The sequence below is a fragment of the Poeciliopsis prolifica genome, unplaced genomic scaffold, assembly GCF_027474105.1.
Source record: "Poeciliopsis prolifica strain line A6 unplaced genomic scaffold, Auburn_PproV2 SCAFFOLD001, whole genome shotgun sequence".
Taxonomy (NCBI): Eukaryota; Metazoa; Chordata; class Actinopteri; order Cyprinodontiformes; family Poeciliidae; genus Poeciliopsis; species Poeciliopsis prolifica.
This window is the reverse complement of record NW_026562376.1, coordinates 10,424,067-10,445,592: the sequence shown is the minus strand read 5'-3', so window position 1 is coordinate 10,445,592 and position 21,526 is coordinate 10,424,067. Positions and strand designations below refer to the sequence as shown.

At 40.1% G+C, this 21,526-nt stretch overlaps 1 protein-coding gene across 1 annotated transcript; it reads left to right on the top strand.

Moving 5' to 3' along the window:
* Positions 1-655: 655 nt before the first annotated feature.
* On the top strand, positions 656-20,231 carry kcp (kielin cysteine rich BMP regulator). Its single transcript, XM_055039238.1, has 46 exons — positions 656-1,208; positions 2,129-2,655; positions 3,309-3,381; positions 3,724-4,028; positions 4,108-4,282; positions 6,141-6,214; positions 6,364-6,457; positions 7,081-7,163; positions 7,249-7,342; positions 7,422-7,501; positions 7,626-7,711; positions 7,866-7,956; positions 8,345-8,444; positions 8,558-8,643; positions 9,126-9,219; positions 9,298-9,447; positions 9,539-9,645; positions 9,718-9,811; positions 9,904-10,077; positions 10,182-10,264; positions 10,335-10,428; positions 10,971-11,153; positions 11,243-11,413; positions 11,497-11,670; positions 11,767-11,849; positions 11,927-12,017; positions 12,092-12,174; positions 12,247-12,420; positions 13,475-13,654; positions 13,755-14,019; positions 14,765-14,847; positions 14,938-15,031; positions 15,996-16,169; positions 16,253-16,335; positions 16,426-16,546; positions 16,624-16,706; positions 17,083-17,182; positions 17,392-17,480; positions 17,751-17,853; positions 17,967-18,109; positions 18,398-18,570; positions 18,793-18,904; positions 18,980-19,081; positions 19,171-19,335; positions 19,431-19,725; positions 19,936-20,231. Exons 1-46 carry the CDS (start codon positions 1,103-1,105, stop codon positions 20,154-20,156), a joined length of 6,315 nt encoding a protein of 2,104 aa, XP_054895213.1. The 5' UTR covers positions 656-1,102; the 3' UTR covers positions 20,157-20,231.
* The last annotated feature ends 1,295 nt before the right edge of the window (positions 20,232-21,526 follow it).

Sequence of the window (21,526 nt, the reverse complement as noted above, 5' to 3'; positions counted from 1 at the left end):
GAAAACATGCACCCTCTGGAGCCTTGTGGGGAAGGGGGTGAATTTGTTATTACAGACAAAGAGGCATGAGTCACAGATGAGGTTTTGTTTGGTATGTGGAACGAGAGTGGGAAGATCTTAGATCGGGTCCGACCGTATTGTATGGATCTTCTGCAGTGGATGTTGTGAGAAAACAATCTGACAACAGAGCGATAACAGAACCTCTGCTCTTGGGAATCCAAAAGGAAACACCTGACTGGTTTTTAAAGCACGATCCTTACACAATACTTAATCAAGATATATGGGCACATTAATACCAGTAAAGTCTAAGAGTTGCTTCTTGAGGGCTTCTAATGGTCAAGAAGATCCGGGAGAATTGTTGTGGAGACTGACGAGGTTTGGTGCACAGTGGGATGCACTCAGGGACTGCTTTCAAAAGCAGTGAGATCAGGCTGTGTTTACCTCCACCCTCTGTCTTTTCTCTGCCTGTGCACACATTCACTCAACATATTCTTCTTCAGAATGACTCCCCTCCAGTCTCCAGACCAGGTTTTAGCTGATTTCCAGCGCCGGGGTCTTATAGGAAATCAACACCACTGAATCCTACAGACTCAAATTGTTTCCCCTCATGCAAAAAAAAAAAAAAAAAAAAAAAAAAAAAAAAAAATGGGGAAAACAAAGATGAAGAAGAAAAAAAACTAGGGAAGACAAAAATATACTCAGAGACATCCCTGTTTGAGAGACGCATAGAGATAAGGACTTAGTGACCTCCCACAGATTGAGCACCTGAACATTTTGACCTAAAAGCCTACATTTCTACATTTTCACCCCCTTCCTGCGTTTTACAAAAGCCCATGCACAAAAAGTAGTTAATGTGCTTCAATTGACTGCAAACAGTGAAGCAAAGGCCCCGAGGGGGTTTCAGAGTGAGACTGCAGTGGAGCGACGCCCTGCCTGGATCCAGATGTTTCATGTTTCCCTCCGCGCGCTCTCTGGAGAGGTCTGACCGCCCGCGGAGGAGCGCTGAGAAGTGCCAGCTTGCACTTTGTGGCATCTGATCGGGCCAAACGGACAATGCGCGCCAGGCTCTTCATGTGAGCTGGTCGGGTTTTGATCCTGAAGAATGGAGAGCAGCAAACTGAGGACGGCGCTGCTGCTGCTCAACTTGCATTTGCCGTGGATGTTTGTGATGTTTTTGCGTGGACACTCTGCCCCGAACCGGGAAGATGGTGAGATTACTGCATGAGTCGCAATCGAATAGCGGATTTTTAATAAATATATATATAAATATCTAAGTCAGTATACGTGTGAAACTTTAATATTAGATGAATACGCGCTAAGAAAAATAATTAAAACCTTTGCAGTCACACAAGAAGTATATTATCTTTATAATGCTTGATTTAATTGATAATGCAAAGCAAATTCATCCAAAGAACTATAATGCCCAACTATAATGTTGGAATAAATCATTGAGATAATTTGTAAAATGCATCAGGCGTTGCATCCAAGTCATTACTTGCAATGTAGATGTAAAAGGTCAACGTCTCTTATTGAGCCTGAAATATTTTATAATTTGACACGCGCTATTGAGATGTATCATTATGTCCACTGCTGTGTGTGACAGACTGCTGTCAGTGCACAGGTTTCTATCTTATTGGCTTAATTTATTTCAATAATTCAACTCAAAAGGTGGAAGTATCTTCATAGATTGATTGCAAACAGATGGGTGCATGTATTGAGGTATTTCTATAAATTTTACCGATTAGAATTTAATCTATTATCAATTTAAATAGCAAATGAGATCATTTTGAATCGATATTTCAACACCAAATTATGATTTCCCCCCCCTCAAGGTATCCCTGCTGACAAGACAACTGTCAGAGTTTTGTAAAGTGCAAGACATTTACATCTGCTTCCACTGGTCCTGTTTATTAAATAGGAACAGCTTTAGACAGTGGAAATGTTTTCTTACATGATGTTTATTGTCCTCCAAGCTCACAGATCAGCCTTGTAGCATCATAATCATCTGCTGATGTCTATGAAGCAGACATGAGACTGTCATAAAGCTCACTGACATCCTGGTCGTCATTCTGTCCTGATGCTGTATAGATTCATGTTGTTTTTTCCTCTCTCCTTTCTCATTTTGTAGCAATTGACCTTCTAGCAGCAGTAAACGTATCTCAGCAGAGAAGTGGTGTTTCCAGACTGCAGAGTCCAAACGGCGTGACATTTAAAATACGTCACAGAGCATCTTACCTGATCCTCCCTCAGGAATACTCCAGCTTCCTGCACTCCAACTTTCAGGGCAGCATTGGAGTGCATTTGGTTGGACGTCAGGCACCAGGATCCAGTGCTACACTCTTTTCTCTCTCCTCAGCGACCTCACCTATACTCCAAATCATCTCCTCCACCATCAATAACTCTCTGCATTTGGACTACCAATCTGCTGCAGTATCACTTGCCCGCTTTTATTTTCCCCAAAGAAATCCCATCCGTGGCAGCGAATGGGTGCAATTGGCTGTGAGCCTGGAGCCGGACAGATTGGTATTTTATGCTGATTGCCAAGAACCTGTTGTTATAGGAATAAAGAGTGAAAACAGGATCCGCTTGCGCATTCCACATGATGTTGTCATTGCTCTTGGGAGCACACCGGGAAAAAAAGACAGCAAATTTATTGTGAGTTTCATCCACATATAGCAGAGACCCTTTCAATAATATATTCTCTTCAAAGTTTTGTCCATCACATCTGTTTACAGACCAACACAAAGTAAAGAATTTTACTTGGACTTAGGTCTGGACTTTGTCTGGCCCCTTACACACATGGATGCGCTTTGATATAAAAAAAGCTCTTCGATCTTTAGCTTTATTTTCAGTGTCCCTGTCCTGCTAGATGAACCTCCTTACAAATCTCAAGTTTTTGCATGCCTGTCTTCTTCTAGAAATGTTCTGCATGTCATGCTCCTTACATTTCTGATCAACTCTGACCAGCTCCCCATGTCTGTTGTCTTTCCGACATGACGTAGCGAAACTCTCATAGCTTTCTTTCAACAACAGCTCCTTGTTGTCACACTTCATCCGTAAAACACATTGTTTGGGATCATGACACAACGTGAAAAGTTTCAAGGTGTGCATGATTGATTTTCCATGATAATTATGTTATTTTTACTTTCTTAGTTTTACTTTATTGTCTTCTGTGTTCCAGGAGTTCTGATATTGAGTGATTGAAGACACATGCTGCAAGCATAAATATTAAAGACGTCATAAAATGTAATAAACACAGAAAGAGGCTGTAAAATACAACATTAAAAATGGTTTTCGTTTCTATGCAGGGATATCTGAAAACAGCTGAATTATCACTGGAAGCATATGTAAGACGTCCATGGAGCTGTGACAACATTACAGGTGAACATTTTTAATGTAAATCTAAATATGTTTCCTGACAGGATTTAGTGTGTAGTTTGCCTTTGGCTGCTCTGGGATCCCCCTGATTGTTTTTTATAACATATTTTTCTCTCTCATTAGTTCAGCCTGTTAATTTGCTGTTACTTGTATTGCTACCAGCTTTTTAACTAAAACATTCCATGGCCAGTCTGTTTGTTATTCCTGTGTGGATCTTCATTTTGTGATCTCCAGGATGTTTGTTTAGGGTTCAGAGTTCTCCTTCTGTTCATTAAGAAAAAGAAGGGAAAAAAAGTAATCTTTTGCTTTTCTTTTCTCCCACACATGGCCCATTTCCTCTTCAAGATGACCTGCCTCTGTCTCATTACAAAGACACACATGGTCCAAATTCCATAACTGACACTAGACAAATGTTGCAGCATGATGGTTCACCCAGTAAACATCAAACGAACAACAGGCCATGGGAGGAAACCGACCATTATCCCGGGAACGTCCAGGCAGACCAGCAGCAGAGGGCTGCAGCTCTGGGGCCTCCAGGATCTCCTTATGGGGTAAAATCTGACTCTCAGGAGCAGAGAGTGGACAGACTGGGGGTACTGGAAAACAAGCTGGAGGAGATGGCCCGTATGCTGGATATGGTCAAAGCACAGGTGATCATTAGAGCCAAAATATTTTACTTTTTCAAAAGTATTAAACCTAATACAATTGTCTTTTTTTGGTCTGGAGCAGAATCGAGATCTACAAACCCGTGTAAACTACCTGGAGGGATGTGAGTGCGTGAGGCGACAATGCATATGGGAGGGACACGAAGTGGAGGACGGCCAGCGCTGGCAGGCTGACCCCAACACTGTGTGTTTGTGTTCATCTGGAAAGGTCACATGCCAAACAAGCAAAAGTGACGGAGGTAATTTAAATCTCACAGCCAAGGATGCACGTTGAAGTTTTTTTTTTATAGTGGTCCAGATTAAAACCACTGTTGAGTTGTAGGGGACTGGCTGCCTAAAATAATTATATCACTGTTAGACTGGAAACGCATGTTTTGTGTTGATCTTTCAACCCCAAACCGTGTTTCATTGCACCTATCCCCCCAAACTCAGGATACTTAAACACAAAAAAAGCTCCAAAAGCTGTCCAATTTCTTATGGCTCTGTGAATTATATACATATATATAACAGTACTGGTTAGCACCCACACCAACACAGTATTTAAGCAAGTATTTCAGTCTGGATGGTTGATTTGGTTTCAAATCATATGAATCCAGTTGTCCTCTGGCTAATCAAATTGTTATGGGTCAATTCATCATACATATGTTGTTTGGCCCACTTCAGTCTGTTATAAAAGTTACTGTTAACAATTTTACAGTTTTAGAACAGTGTACATCTGGGTTTAATTCTGAGTCAACTGGGGTGAAGCAGAACTGCTCAGAGCTACTCACAGCTGGAGGTCCACACTGGAAATATGGTATGCTAAAATCAGAATCTTACATAAGAAGTTTGAAAAAAAACCTTCAGATGACAGTTAAATTTAAAACGAGAAAAATCTAAAAACAGCAGAGCAACGTTCTTCAGTGATTAAATGGTTTAATTATTAGACCCAGACGGGTTGTCAGAATAACAAACTGCTGCTTTGTTGGATGAAAGTGCCTGAACTGGGCTTTTGTGAGCGCAGTGAAGTTCTACACAAATGTCAGAGACAATAACACTGATATGAGGTCAAATCATGATAACAAAAGATTATTTTGGGAGAGACTGATAAAACATTGTTGCATTATCATTATCATCAAAATGTACAAGCACAGTGTAAATTATTATTGAGTAAACTGTATTAGCTGTTCAAATTGAACTTTTAACATATATATTTTCATTAAGAACTACTTAAAGCATGCTTCAAACACTATTTGAATGTTCCATAATCAATGTTCCTTAGATTAGAAAAATTAAACCTTAAACGTCAGTTTATTTAGAGGATCCAGCATTGCATCCCTACACATTTACCGATGGGGCATATGCAATCTGATTTTCAGACAATTTGACTCTTTTAATTAGAATACAGTAGGAGTCCTGATGATGTTCGTTGTTCAGAATGAAAGTCTTTTTCTAGCTCTGCTGGTTATGTGGATCTGGCTGTCTCTATCTCTCACCCTTAATCTTTTTCCTAAATTACCTCCTCTTGGGGGTTAGAGGAGTCAGTGGTACCAAACTGATAGGCAGCACACACATATACACACACACACATACTTTGATCTTGCATGCTTTTGTCGAGGACAGGTCTTTTTGGCTACTAGCACAGTAGGCAGCCCCTCTAGCCCATGCCTTACTCTGTGGTTCTTGCCAGCTCACATAAACAAACACATACTTTTTGTCCTCTGGAGTGCTGTCATTAAAGTAATTAACTGCTGAAATATCGTAGCTGAGTGGAAATGACATTTGATGAGGGCTTTGATGTGCTGCAATATTTGTTTTTTCACAAGATTTTCTCAGCGCCCTTAGTAGAGCAATGGTCTTCTCTTTTTATAAGGAAACCTCTACAAATGTCTTTTTGGGCCTGTTTTGCCTCTGGCAACTTTATGGTCCTAATAGAGCTTTACAGCCTGTCTCTGGTATGCTTGAACATAAGGTGAACAAAATCTGTGGAGGCAGATGAGGACAAAGCGGTTCTATTATTTTACCAAGTTGTGCAGTTATACTCTTAACCATTGCATAATCGAACAGCTGGAATATTCAGATGGACACTCAAACATTAAAAGTGTATGTCATCTTTAGGATGTGAGACAGACAATAAAGTTCACAATGTATCCTATGAAGTTCTTGATGGCTGCCAGACATGCACATGTAAGGTAAGACTTTCACACTCGGCATTGACAACAAAAGAAAATGCATCATAGAAAATTATTCATAGAGTCTGTTTTGTTTTTGGGTCAATGCATCACACAAATATGATGTACTGGCCCTCTTCAGTCTGTTCTGAATGTCTTGTCGGTACCAGGGAGATAACAGGGAGTGCTCTCCGCTGCCGTGCCTCTCAGTGGACTGCACAGTGCAGGAGACGGTGCCTGGAGACTGTTGTCAACAATGCAGAGGTGACTGCGCACAAAATGGTTACGGAAAGCAACACAAATTCTACACTTTAGTTTTTCTTATGATGGGATTTTTATTTTATCACAGTGTGTTTTGTTTGAAGCAAAGCTTTGGTACAAAATAAATTCTCTAAAAGCAATTAGTTTTTAGCTTCGTGAATTATATGTTATACTTTACCGTCTTAAGAGTCAATAGGTTTCATCCTGTTCTCCGATTCTCTAAAGAAATAGACGTCACAAAACCAAGTGTTGCATTTCAGTTTATCTCATAAAATTCCAGGAATATATATTCAAATTTATAGTTTAACATAAGAAGATGTGGAAATGTAAGAAATGTAATATAAAACCGACATAGCGCAATTATGATGTGTACATAATTCATTGTGTGAATATTTAGATAAGTGGTTCAGGGATAGATTGCTGTGTAAAGTACTTTGGAGTCCTCAAACTTGATAAAGCACTTCACAATAAAGGCCATTTACTAGATACACAATTTCTAATAATCTAGCTTATAAAAATATTTTTCTACTTTGAAAAACAACACTAATCCCAGGATCTGCATATTATTTCTAACAAACTAAATGCTTGGAAGTAGAAGAACCAAAACCTCAAGTGTGTCTTTGCAGGTTGTACCCACTCTGGTGCCAGGCACGACCACGGAGCCAGATGGAGGTCAGCAGAGAATCCCTGTGATCTGTGCTCCTGTTTGGTGAGGTTCAAAAATAACCATCTGCTTGGCGTTAGCTTACTTCCAGTCTTTATCTTATGTAATTTCTGTTTCCTTCTGGGATTAGGAAGGTCATGTTTACTGTGAGAGGGAACAGTGCAGCACCCCTTGTGAGCATCCTTCTGCTCCTCCTCCTAATAGCTGCTGTCCAGTTTGTCAAGGTGAGATTTATTTATTTTTTCTACCTGTAGTTGTAATCTAAGAAAGGATGGTGTATATTTGTATGTGTCTTTCATGTAGGTTGCGGTGTGAATGGACATGAGTTCCCTAACAAAGCTGTAATTCCTACTGGAGACCGCTGTCAGGAGTGTACATGTGAGGTATGTGGTATCTGTATTAATGAACAGTTTTTTTTTTTGTATTAATGAACAGCTCCTCATTAAATATGAAGATATTTAATGGAACATGTGACTACAAGGTACACATGTTCCTTTTCTCTACTAGAATGGAAACATAGTGTGTTCAGCTCTTCAATGCCCGACGTTGACGTGTCGCAGCCCCGTGCATCCTCCTGGTGACTGTTGCCCTCGGTAACAAGTATTCATAAACTTAAGCACATTACTTAAATTTGATTTGTGTCAGCTCATCTATTGATCTCAAATGTTCAGGTAACAGCTTGTAACAATTCGTCTCACATTTTTAAAAAAAAATTATATCTAAAAGTGAGTGTTGTGTGATCTGTAGATGTGAACAGTGTGAATATGAATCAGAGGTCTACGTGAATGGTCAGAAGTTCTCACCCCTGACCGATCCCTGCCTACTTTGCCGCTGCTCTGTAAGTGGAAATATGTTTTCTCTTTGTTATGTGATCCTTATGAAACTGTATTGGAAAAAGAATTGATGCTCTAGAACAATGATATTCCAGCACTCTATAGCTTCCAAACTACAAAAAGATCAGAGGTTTATTTTTCTTTCTTATGAAATTATTTTCAATAATTTATCCTTGCACTTTTGTGTTATGGTAGTAAATTTGCTCTAAAAATGATTACATTTGGGTTTTGTTTACATTTGGCAGAGTACTTTATCTTCTGATGAGTTTAAGTGAACCAAAACCTTTTTAAAAATGCTGTAATTTGATATGTCATGCATTTTTAGATAACAGATATGTGACAGCATGCAGCAGCATGTGCAACATTTAATCCCATCTCTGATCTGTTTCTTAGGAAGGTGAGGTGTCTTGTGAACGAATGGAGGCCTCTTGTCCCACAGTACACTGCAGTCATCCAGTCAGGAGAAAGGGAGAGTGCTGTCCCATATGCAAAGGTCAGAATAAAAAATCTGTCATGTCATGTCGTTCCTGCAGGTATGTAAACACTCACGTCATCTGGTTTAAACCTGAGAAAAAAAATAGGGGTTTGTGTTTGTTGTGTTTGCAGAGTGTGAGTTTGACAAGAGAGTGTATGCTGATGGAAAAATGTTTGTCCCCCCTGGGAGTGGACCCTGCCTGCAGTGCAGGTGTAAGGCAAGTCTGTGTCGCATGCACCAGAGGAAATTACACAATTCGGAATTTTTTGCCAAAATTTGTAATATATGATAGACTTTTTAAACTGTCTTTATGTGTATATAAAATACACATTTTGTATATTCTGTGTATATATTATGTAAACTTTATATTTATATAATTCTCAACAGACGTTTACATTTAGCCATCAACATGCTTTCAGCTAGATACCTGACCAATCTTCTTATAAACGTGCCATTGTATGACCAATCTTCTTATAAACGTGCCATTGTATGCTTCATTTAGAGCTGTTGGTTTTCTTGCAGTGCCTTGGCTTTTAGACACAGTCCATACATTCTCAACCAGGTTTGGGGTTGCAGCGATTACCAAACTGGTTTATTCAATGTCTTAAGTATATGTATAAAAGAGCTGCCACAAATAAATATGCTCTATAAAACTGTATTAAACAAAGAATATGTGAAATTTTTGTGTTTTCGATCCAGGCCGGAAATGTAAATTGCTATGAAGAAAAATGTTCTCCTGTCCAGTGCTCTAATCCCACCATTGATCCTCATCTTTGCTGTCCAGTCTGCAAAGGTAATTTTACACAAGCGCACAGTCTCACACATACACAAAGCTACAACGCATTAGTGAGCATCTTGCTCTGTGTTGTAGCATGCGTGCTGGAGGGGGTAGAATACGAAGACGGCTCTACATGGCAACCAGAGGGTCCGTGTTCCAGTTGCACCTGTGTGAATGGGGAGACATTATGTTCAAACGTACAGTGCCCATCCGCTGAGTGTTTGCATCCCAGCAAGATCCCAGGTAAGACTTGGCATGTTGGAGACAGTTTTCTTTGGATGTGTGCAAATATTTCATAGTAAATTTTAAACCTTCAAACAACTCCTTGTCTCAGGTTCCTGTTGTGAAATTTGTGACAGCTGCACTTTCAACCATCGAATTTACAGCAACGGACAGAGATTTACGACCCCTGACCAGCCCTGCCACATATGTACCTGTTTGGTTAGTGTTTAACTACCGAACAGAACAATTTCTTCCTTTATTCCTGCTGACAAATTCCCATCTTCTCCTCAGCATGGGAGCGTTCGCTGTGAAAGACAGGGCTGTCCTGCACTAAACTGCACTAATTCCTACACTCGTCCTGGAGACTGCTGTCCTAAATGTCCAGGTATTTATTTTAGATGGTGGTTAATGTTAAAAAACTTGATCTGCAGCTGTGTCTGAGTTATCGGAATTACCTTCTTTGTTGTTAACTGCCAGACTGCTCCTTTGAAAATCGTGTGTTTGTGAACGGAGAGGCTTTTCCTAACCCTGTGAGTGAGTGTGAGGAGTGTACCTGTGTGAGCGGAAGGATTGACTGCCATCAAACACACTGCTCCCATCCTCGATGTAACGCTCCTCTGCCTGGAACGTGCTGCCAGAATAACTGCAATGGTAAACATTTTTTAACAAAAAAGTTACATTCTTTTTCTCAAAGTAAATTTAAAAAAATAAATATAATTAAATAAGATTTCATCCACTTACTTTCTACTTTCTAGGTTGCAGCTATGCTGGGAAGGAGTATCCCAATGGACAAGACTTTCCCCATCCAACGGACAAATGCAGGACATGCAGCTGCATAGTAAAAATTAACGCACACAATTCTCACTGACAGCAGATCTTAAAACTGAACTGTCTGTCTTGTGCTTCAGAATGGAAATGTCCAATGTCTAATGAGGAGGTGTCCTCCACTGCAATGCTCCAATCCTAATGTGATCCCTGGAGACTGCTGCCCACAGTGTGCTGGTAAGGATGTGAAATAACCAGAGTTGCAAATGTGTTGTTATTATCATCAGCCACAACATTACAACACTTGTCTACTTTAACCGACAAACATTAATTTTAAGGACAAACTATGAAATTCAGAGAAGCATTTCAGGACCTACAACAGCCTCTACACTCAAGTACTCATGCCTTTGAGTACTTGAGTCTATTATTAGTGAGAAACAAATCCTCCCATTGAGAAAACTTTGCTCAATGAATACCTGACTGAACATGTGAGACCAGTTCAAAACGCAACAAGAAAGTCTGTTGCTCCTGAGCAATTGCATTAAAAAAAACATTTTGAGTGGTTTAAAACATTTGCACAATGCTATTCACACCAAGTGTGTTTGCTATGTTGGCTGAACCATTTGCTTAATAGATAAATTATTACCTTACAGCAAATATAGATTTTAATTTGATCATTATTCTTTTTCTTTTGGCTCATCTTAGCATGCCGTGATTCACATCAAGTACATGAAGCGTGAAGGTTTATGCCATTTGTTTTTATATATATGTTGCTTCAGATCCTCCATCAGACTGCCTGCTCGAGCAAAGGTCCTTCAGACACACGGAACGTTTCTACCACCCGGCTGACAGCTGCCGAACATGTGCCTGCAACAACGGGTCAGTTCACTGTCACCGTAAGCCGTGCCCCTCCGCTCCATGCTCTCAACCCATTACACGGGACTGCTGCCGGACCTGCGAAGGTACACATTCACCATCTCCTGACGTTGCAAGATAGAAACAAACCACTGTTTATGTCAGATTTGTTTATCTGTGGAATCCTTTTGAGAAGGCTGCTTGCACCAGGGTCAAGAGCGAGCCAATGGAGAGACTTGGGAGGATCCCTCAGATCCGTGCGCTGTCTGCGTTTGTCAGGAAGGTTCTGTGCAGTGTGAAAGAAAGCGCTGTCCACCATCCAACTGCAACCACCCAGTACGGACAGACTGCTGCAGGTCCTGTGAAGGTAAGAGAATAAAACCTCTAACAGTAGTGACACTCTGCAGAAGGAGCAGCTTTTGGAGCAACGTCTCAATTTTCTTCTCAAAGGATGCACATTTCGTGGTAAAGAATATCCTGATGGTACCGAGTTTGCTGATGGCCAAGACCCCTGTGGTGTGTGTTACTGTTATGGAGGAGACATCACCTGCACTAAGTTACCTTGTTATGGAGATTGCAGCCACCCTTACAAACCACCTGGGCAGTGCTGCGGAGAATGTGAAAGTGTGTTTTTTTTTCCTCGAATCTCACCTATTTTTAATTGTACATCTGTTCTCTTAGTAATAAATGGGATCAAGTCTGCATGCTTTGATTTGTCAGGATGCTTCTATAACGGCGTGGTCCTGGTCAATGGACAGTCCATTCCTGATCCAGGAAACCCTTGCTCTCAATGTGCATGTCAGGTACCAACCTCACTGAAAGAAAATGTGTTGTTTTTTATTTCTCATTAATAAGTTGTTGTTTTTTTTTCAACCTAAAGAGTGGTTCAGTGAGATGTTCAAGGAAACCATGTCCAGCAGCTCCCTGTCCTCATCCTGTCACCAGCCCATGTGGATGCCCCATCTGTGATGGTAACCATATTATGTTATGTAGCACAGCTCAGTGACTGACTGACTGACGCATCACTATGTGTGTGTGTGTGTAGGTTGTCATTTCCAGGGTGTTACCTATGTTGATGGCCAGGTCTTGCCAGTGGGAGAACAGGAGTGCCAGGACTGCACATGCTCAGTGAGTGATCTGTTATCCGTTCGACTGATGCAAAACTCTTCAGGGCTCTTTTTACATGTTTTGTTTTTGCAGAGAGGAGAGGTGGTGTGCGTGGCCCGAAAATGCCCTTCTGCACCATGTGCACACCCAGCTCTGGATGGTTGTGCATGTGGAGTGTGTGATGGATGTAACTTCAATGGGCGGGGCTGCTCCAATGGAGAGCAATTCCCACATCCTGAAGACCACTGTCAGAGCTGCTTCTGTCTGGTATTGTCATACAGGCGAATACTTTACCTCTCTGTACATTTTCAATTGGGCTTTTGGTGGAATTTAGATAAAGAACAATTGTGCTATTTTGACCATGTTTCAACCATTTTCACTTTATTAAATAAACGACTAAAATTGCACTACTTTTAGGAGTTATTCTCTATACATCTCCATCATCCATTTCTTCTTATTTTTTACAAGATGAAGTATTAGTGAATGTATCTAACTCATGAGTTGAAGTAGATTATATTGGGAATGTAATAGAACAGTTTTGATTGAGCCAACCTGAAACAAAGACTCCAAGTGGGGAGGTTTCATCTTGATGCTCTTCAACAACATGAGCATAACAATAATGTTAATGCTTCCCCTTCCTGGAGAATCTTTGAAATATGGGAGGAACTGTATCCTACAAGGACAACATGTTTTTGCATGTGAATGACATATTTATCAGTCTGAAACTCAGTTGTATCCTAGGGAAATTATATTATTTACGTTTGAATGCAACATGACTTGGGCCCAATCTTGCCAACCCATCAGCTTCCCCAGAGTTCAGGCCACATCTTCAGTGACTTCCATGTTATTCAACTACATTTTTTAGAGCTTCCTTCTTGTTGTGTAGCTGTTTGGATTGGGGTTTTAACACAAGGTATTTTCCAGTCAGCAGCTGTTTGAAAAACTGAGAGGACGGTATTTGAGGATGTTGGGGAGAACAAGATGAGCTTCTCCTGAACTCCTCTGAGTGAGTTATGGACCCACTATTAGACAGGTGGATGATGGGTCTGCTATCCCAGCAACTTACTACTTGCCTACAAATCACTGTTGGTGATCTGATCTTAGTTTTGTGTGGTCTTTTAAGCTTGCATTGCTTTGGGTTTTAGTTTTGTTTTAACATCTGACATATTTCTTGCAAGCATTTCAAAATGTTTTGTTGATGTATATAGAGCTAAATTGTCAGTTACCTTACAACAAAGAAACGGTACCACCTCAGGCACTATTTCAAAATTTTAATGTATTACAATTAAGAATATTAACTACTCTTTATTTATTTGTACAGGATGGTGGTGTGGTGTGTGCTCAAACATCTTGTCCAAGCACTGCTTGCAGAGACCCAGTGATGCCTCCAGGGGAGTGCTGTCCTGTCTGCACAGGGAGGTGTTTCCATCAGGGTGAGGAGCACGAGTCTGGCTCCACCTTTACATCACTATCTGATCCCTGCTCGACGTGCACCTGTCTGGTCAGTCTGACATTTTCTGCATAAAATGACCAAACCATCTATTTTATTGAACAAATTCCTCTTTTTGTCACCTTCCTCTTTCGTTCTTTCTTCTGATCAGGATGAAGTGGTGACCTGTCAGAGAAGATCCTGTCCAGTTCACTGCTTACATCCCATCCCCTCTGATACTTGTTGTCCTATTTGTGATGACTGCTTCTATGAGGGTGTTGTGCACACTCAAGGTCACACCTTTGCATCCATGTCCAGTCCCTGTGAGCGCTGCACTTGTGTCAGAGGAACAGTTTCTTGTGCTTCTGTCATCTGTCCGCCGACACCATGCGATCAGCCCGTTACCGAGCCAGGACAGTGCTGCCCAGAGTGCACAGGTGATGATTTTGGATAAAAACGCACTGAGTTATTTCTGTATTGCTTTTCAACCTGGAAATATATCACCAAATCTATGGCATCAGGTGAGAAACTTGCAATTTCCTCAAGAAAACTTGAGAAGTTAGGATGTCTTGTTTATGGTTTCATGTCTGGATTTTTTAAATGTTCCTACAGTTCAATCAAATACTTTTTGACAATTGCAAACTTGGTAGCTATCCCAAATTGTCCTAGCTTTATTCAGTCTCAAAGTGCAAGAAGTCTATCTGTGAATTTTCAACCATGCCTTCATGAGTATACAATATACATACTGATCGCCTGGAAGTGTGAAATGTAATGACTTACCATCCGCAGTGCCATTTTTATTTGTTATGTCTTTGGCATTTTAGGCTCTCTACATGGAGGAGATGGTTGCCCAGATTTGTCAAGGCAGATTTACGCTACATATAGGATGTCAGTCAGTTTTGTCCTAATTGTTTGATTGGCTTTACTAAATTAAGACTACAATGTAGAAAGGTCATATTGATATAACACAAGACTATTTTGTCTACATGCTGTTTGCCAGAACGATGACACAGATTATTTATAAAAGTTCACTTCAAAGCCAGCAGTTTATGTTAATTCCCCAAGTATTTAATAAGTAAATTTGAATACTCATTCGGAAGTAATTTTTAAATCATAAAGCTTTTTTGATCAGGCTCCTCTCTGGTCCTTATGTCTTTGTCTCCTCTATGTTTGTGATCTCAGTGTGTGAGCTGAATGGACACAAGTACACTGATGGACAGACATGGGCCCTGAGTTCAAATAATTGCTCCATCTGCACCTGCAAGGTTTCAACTTTGAGTTTGGCTTCCAATTCTTTATCTTACAATATAGTCAATATAATTTCCTTTAAATATTATTCTGTCTTAATCTTGCAGAAAGGTGAGGTTCAGTGTTCACCTCTGGAGTGTCCCAAGCTGTCATGTCCTCACCTGGTGACAGATCCAGGTTCCTGCTGTCCCCACTGTAGAGGTAAAAAAAACAAATCAAATCATAAAGATAATGGGTATTGTAAGACTGGAAGAATTTCAGAATACAGGGTTTTGCAAAGCTCACTCAAGCACCCAAAGTCGGTCCTCAAGGGCCGGCATCCTCCATGTTTTAGTTCTCTCCCTTGTTTAACACACCAGGGTCCAATGATGGCTCCTTAGAAGGCCTGAGAAGAACATTGAGATGCTGAAAAGGTTGTTACTAAAACAAGAGAACTAAAACATGCAGGATTCCAGCCCTTGAGGACCGACTTTGGGCACCCGTAGCTTAGAGGTTACTTTTCTAGAGTAATTTCCTGATTCTAATTAGATACTTATCCTAATCAAGCACTTACTTCCCTGCAAGTTTTGGGGTTGTTTCTAGAAATCATCTAGTCAGTTTTCATAATCTAACTGGTATTTTCTAGACCTTTGAGGTTACTTTCTGGAACCTCTTTAGTACTTTCCACAACTTACCAGGTATGTCTTAAGATTACTGTCTGAAACTTATCATGTACTTTCATAAACTTTCATAAAATTTACCAGCTATTTTTCCAGAATTAACCAGCCTCTTTCTGGAACATAATGGGTGACAGAGGAGACTCTGTTCTTAGAACGTAGAGTTGATCGTTTTTTGGGGAAATTTAATTTTCTCAGTATTTATCAGGTGCCTTCTCAGACCGAACCTGGGACTATAATTGAAATTAGAAGTTGCCTTCTAGGAGTTTCTCAAGAACTTTCCCAAAACGCAGAAATTGCCTAAATTTAGTTTAGTTGGCTAAACTAAATAAAAATGTCTGGTAAACAGCGACTTCATTTTAAAATAAATAAATAAATACTCAAGTTTTATAAAAGAACAAGGCCTCAGAACACCTCAGAACACCTTCTGAGGCCTGCCAGGCCTCAGAAGGTGATATATTTTTAAAATTAAATTTTTAAATTGTGCTATAAAGGTTTTTATGTTTCAGGTTGTATGTATGGAGGAGAGCAGCATGCGGAGGGCAGCAGCTGGTTTGCAGATTCCACCCCCTGCATGACTTGCATGTGTGTGAATGGAGTGACCACCTGCTCTGAAGTACATTGCGTATCGCCATGTGTCAACTTCATGACGGTGCCTGGCGAGTGCTGTCCAGTGTGTGCCGGTGAGCAAATTCACTTGGTATTTTCTTTGTTTGTCACATGTTTTATCTTTTGGGGTAATGATATCTTGTTGATTTTGGAGAAGATTGCATATTTGAGGGCAGAGTGTACGGTCCAGGGGACAGTTTCCATCCTGCCAATGATCCCTGTCAGATCTGCACATGTGAGGTAGAAAATTACTTTGGGATGTTGAAGTTATAGTTATATCCATCCATCCATCCATCCATCTAGGTGAGATTCAATCTATTTTGTCCTTAGGTGTTGCCTGATGGACAGCAACACCTGAAGTGTTACAGGAAGCAGTGTCCCAGCCTAGTAGACTGTCCCAAGAGCAACATCCTATTTTCAGGACCAGATTCCTGCTGTCCTGTCTGTGCACGTAAGTATTACGATTTAGTAAAAGAAACTGTTATTTCACTGTTGATCAGTGCCTCTGACATGTGTTTTTGTGCTTAGAGCCTCTCACTAATTGTACTAACACACTGATTGGCAACGAGGTGCTAGCAACAGATGACCCCTGCTTTACCTGCCAGTGCAAGGTAATATAGCTGCAACACTTTAGTCACAGGTACAATATGGAGATAAAAGTACACAGTACTACACATTTTTTATGTGACAACCATAAAGTTTATTTACACAAGTACACTATGATTACAAAACAGGTGACTTTTGCACTGCAAATATCTTACCAAGTCTGACAATCTCAATTCCATCCAAAAAAGTCATTTTGATTTTATTTTATGACTGATATACTAAGCAAGCTACTTCACGCTGTTTGAACTTACAGTAGAATATCATATGACATTTTCTTGTAACCTTAAAGAGGGAGTTAATATCAGAGTAATTCCAAAAGATTTTTTAAAACAAGTATTTGTCACAGTCAAAGGTATTGAACTAACATTTTTTTCTGTGCAGGACCTGACATGGACATGCCTGCAGCAACCATGTCCAACGCTAAATTGCCCTAGTGATGAACATTTCACTCCCCCAGATTCCTGCTGTCCTGTGTGCAACGGTGAGAGCTCATGTTATAAATTGATCAAATAAAATAGGTGATGTGATCACCTATTTTGATCACAACACAATTTGATCACCTGATTATAGCTGAACATTTTGTGTTCAGCTATAATCAAGAATGCATTATAGCTGAACACATAATGTATGTATTTGTAATATCTTTCAGGTATTACACATAATTCTGCATCTTGTTTTTTTTTTCTGCAGAATGCTTGATTGAGGGTCAGGATAAGCGCTTCGCTAATGGCGCCAGCTGGAAAGACTGCGATAATGATTGTGTCACATGTGTTTGTAATGTAAGTAAGACAACATTTAAACTTCTTACTGTATGCTAACATCTGCATAGAAATATAATTGGCAACAGACCACATCAAGACAATAATTGATACAAGAACATTTTCAGAATGGTGCTTCTACTAAGAAATCATTGAATCATTGAGCAACTTTAATGTTGGTTCCTTCTTGAATTTCAGAGCAATTTAGTAGAGCTCATGTGTGCTGATTTAATCATTGTAATGATTATTGTAATGACCCAGATACTGTGTTCTTTTTACATGTATCACCAGTTGGGCCATGTTGAGTGCAGCACTGAAGAGTGTCCTCCTGTAGTCTGTGTGAATGGACAAACACAAGTGAAGCTCCCAGGAAAATGTTGCAACGAATGCCAAGGTGTCTGAGGGAGCAAACAAAATGGCTGCTGCTGCACTGCATGCTGAATGTCTCATTTTAGTCTTTTGTGTGTATGTTTGTGAAATCTCTTTTTATGTGTGCTTATGCTGCAGATTCAAGGGAGTCTTGTTTGTATCAAGGAACCCAGTATCAGTCTGATGAACATTGGCAGGTGGATGAATGCACCAACTGCATGTGTGTGTCTGGAGACGTCCACTGTCGGAGTGAACGATGTCCTCCTCTCACCTGTGCAGCAGTGAGTACTTGGGTGGTATAACATTTTGCCACAAATGTTCCCATAAGATCTCTATTGCAAAATCAAATAATTTTGTCAACAGTTTACACGGTTTTGTGTTCCTGAAATCCTTTTGAATGCTTTAACTTGAACGTGTTTTTCAAGGTCTCGAAAACAAAAATGCTAGATTTTTGTAAAAAGTGTTTAAATGTAATTGAACCCGCTATCCATCGTCATTTTGTGCAGTTTTACTGATCACTAAAGCATTAGTGATCTCTGGTGAAACCTAATCTACTTGTTTGCTGACAGGATGAGATGCCTGCAGTAATTCCAGGTTTGTGTTGTCCACACTGCCTTCCTCGTCCAGCAACCTGCATCGCCTTTGGTGACCCTCACTACCGCACCTTCGATGGACGTATGTTTCACTTCCAGGGTACATGCACATATATCCTGACAAAGGATTGTAAAGATGAAGACTTCAGGTGAGAGGATGATGAGTTTTTTATTCATAGACCCATATCCCAAGCCTTGAATATCCCACAAAGAGCAGCATGCAGTTAACCTTTTGGGAATTTGATGAAAACATGACAAGCCTTCAGAGACATGGCTCTACACTCATACTGACAGGCTGGGCAAAATGAGCAGAATCAGAAATATGTTAAGAGAATTAATAGAATATCAGTGACTCATTATTTTTTGTGCAGTGTTCATGTTACAAATGATGATCGTGGGCGTAAAGGAGTGTCCTGGACTAAGGAGGTGACCGTCTTTATAAGTGGTGTTGCTGTGCAGTTGCTCCAAGAATTTGTTGTGAAGGTTTGTGTTTTCAAAAAGCTGAAAGTTGAAAACTTTTGTCAAACATGTTCATTCAACTGTGCTTCTGTTCTTCAGGTGAATGATGAGGTTGTGACTTTGCCTTTTCTAAGAGAGCCGTATATCTTTATAGAGCGGCAAGCCAACACTGTCCTCCTCAACACTAACATTGGATTAAAGGTACAGTTGTACCTCAAATCTACTGTAAATGTTCAATCAATAATGTTCGATATATAAAGACAGGGTTATATATCTGGTGGTCCTTCCAGGTGCTGTGGAGTCCCCGTTCACACCTGGAAGTGAGCGTGCCAGGCTCGTACAAGGAACGCACCTGTGGACTTTGTGGAAATTTCAACAAGTATCCCCAGGATGACCTCCAAATGTCCACCGGCAAACTCACCACCTCAGAATCTGACTTTGGCAACAGTTGGAGAGTATGTTTAATAGACTGAATCAACATATAAAACTCAAAAATGGCTGTCATATAAAAGCAGGTTGTCTAACTTGCATATAAAACCTCTCATTTAAGACGACAAATGGAAACCATTCACTCTTATCCTGTCGACCTGGACAAGATGTCGATCCCTGTGCTGGATACCAGGCCAGGAAAGGGGCTAACGCCCGCTGTAAAGTTCTCAAGTCTACAGTCTTCAAGCCCTGTCACCGTGTCGTTCCACCTGAACCGTGGTATGGCGCCTGTGTCTATGACCTCTGTGCGTGTGGGGCCAATACTGATGAGTGTCTGTGTGACGCACTGGAGGCCTACGCCAGCCAGTGCAGAGAAGCAGGAGTCATCCTGCAGTGGAGGAGCACATCACTCTGTGGTGAGTAAAATGTAATCTTTAATCATTCCTGCTCAGTCATAAAAATGATTTGGGACAGCTTTCAGGGCCTTTAGACATTCGCTGTTTGACTGCAAATCAATAAATTAGGTGTCCGTAAGATTCGGTAGATACGTCCATCCTTTAAAACAACAGACATCACATTGTTCCCTGTTTCTCATTATTTTGTTTCTTTCCCTCTTTCTTCCCCAGCTGTGGGCTGTCCTGCGGAGCGAGGCTTTGTGTTCGACGAGTGCGGCCCACCTTGTCCCGTAACATGCTTTAATGTTGACGTACCACTGGGAGTGATAGAGAGCCACTGCTTCAAGCCCTGTGTCCCAGGCTGCCAGTGTCCTGCTGGACTGGTTCTCCATAACAACTACTGCATCCAGCCAGAAAAATGCCCCAAGATCATTCATGGCAGCGCTTTGTGATGCTACAACTATTGATTCATGTCTACAAAGATGCACAAAAGCTCACTCTGCTGCCTCTTTGTTGGCCCCAAAATATATCTGATATATATATATATATATATATATATATATATATATATATATATATATATATATATGTGTGTGTGTATGTGTGTGTGTGTGTGTGTGTGTGTGTGTGTGTGTGTGTGGTGTGTGTGTATGTGTGTGTGTGTGTGTGTGTGTGTTTTGTCTAAAGATGTAAACATACTGACTGATGATAATTGTGTTTTTATAACTAGCACTGAATACTTAAACCACAGATATTTTTCCTACTAAGGGTTACACTTTTGCGAGGCATTTTTTATAAATATTCAAAAGTGTTAACATTAGTAAAAGCACTTGTTTTTCATACAGATACAAATGTGCAAAGTCTGACTGTATGTACCATGGGCTGCATAATCTCAGGTTCAATTCATTTTGTAATTTTCAAATAAATAAAATTCTGACCATTATTTTTGTTTCCTTTTCAAATTAATTTGCTGTTTGAGGATCAATTTGTCCCTAATATATTGTATCTCACATAACTGAGGAAAGATCCAATTCAGATGACAGAAATTAAATGTTTCATCCGAAAAGATTTGCAAAGGTATTTAGAGGAAGTTACATTAATGAGACCAATAGGAATCAGTGTTTTGCTGTAAAAGTATTTGTTCTTATGTCCTTTCATTTCCTTCTTTCTTTCTTTCATTGGGATCTCCTTCACTTGCAGTTCTCTGCATCTCCTCTGCATGGGCCCACACATTCAACATTAACTACTAAACATACATAACATAAAAATGAGAGCCTGGAAACAACAAATTAACAGGAACACATATTTTTAAATTATCGTTACTATTTATTTTGTTATACAAGCATTCAGTCTTGCCTACAGGCATATCATAGCTGGTTGTCTACATGTCCCAGGACAATTTTGCTTAACAAAAAAGATATCTTAAGATAATATAAAAAAAAAGATTATTTTTGATTAAGATATCAAAAAAGATATCTTAAGATGATTAACTTTTTTTGTAAGTTAAGCTCTGCCAGAAAAGTTCTTTTCTCTTCGATGTTGCGTCATAAAAATTAATTTAATATGTTAAATTAATTTGTGTTGAATGTTGGCATTACAGATGAGGTACAGTACAAGAGAATTGGTTTGTTTTCTGTGTTTTTGTGTCACATTTCACTCTGCTGTGTCTCCCTGTGCCATAAACACGGGCACTTTTGTTTCTTGGCGAACTGATCCGGCTGCTGTAACCTTAGCGATATTCTGTATAATTCATTAGCCTGTTGTGCGGAAAACATGGAGGAGGTAAGATGTTTCATCACTGTGTCAATGCTACGTTTGTTTT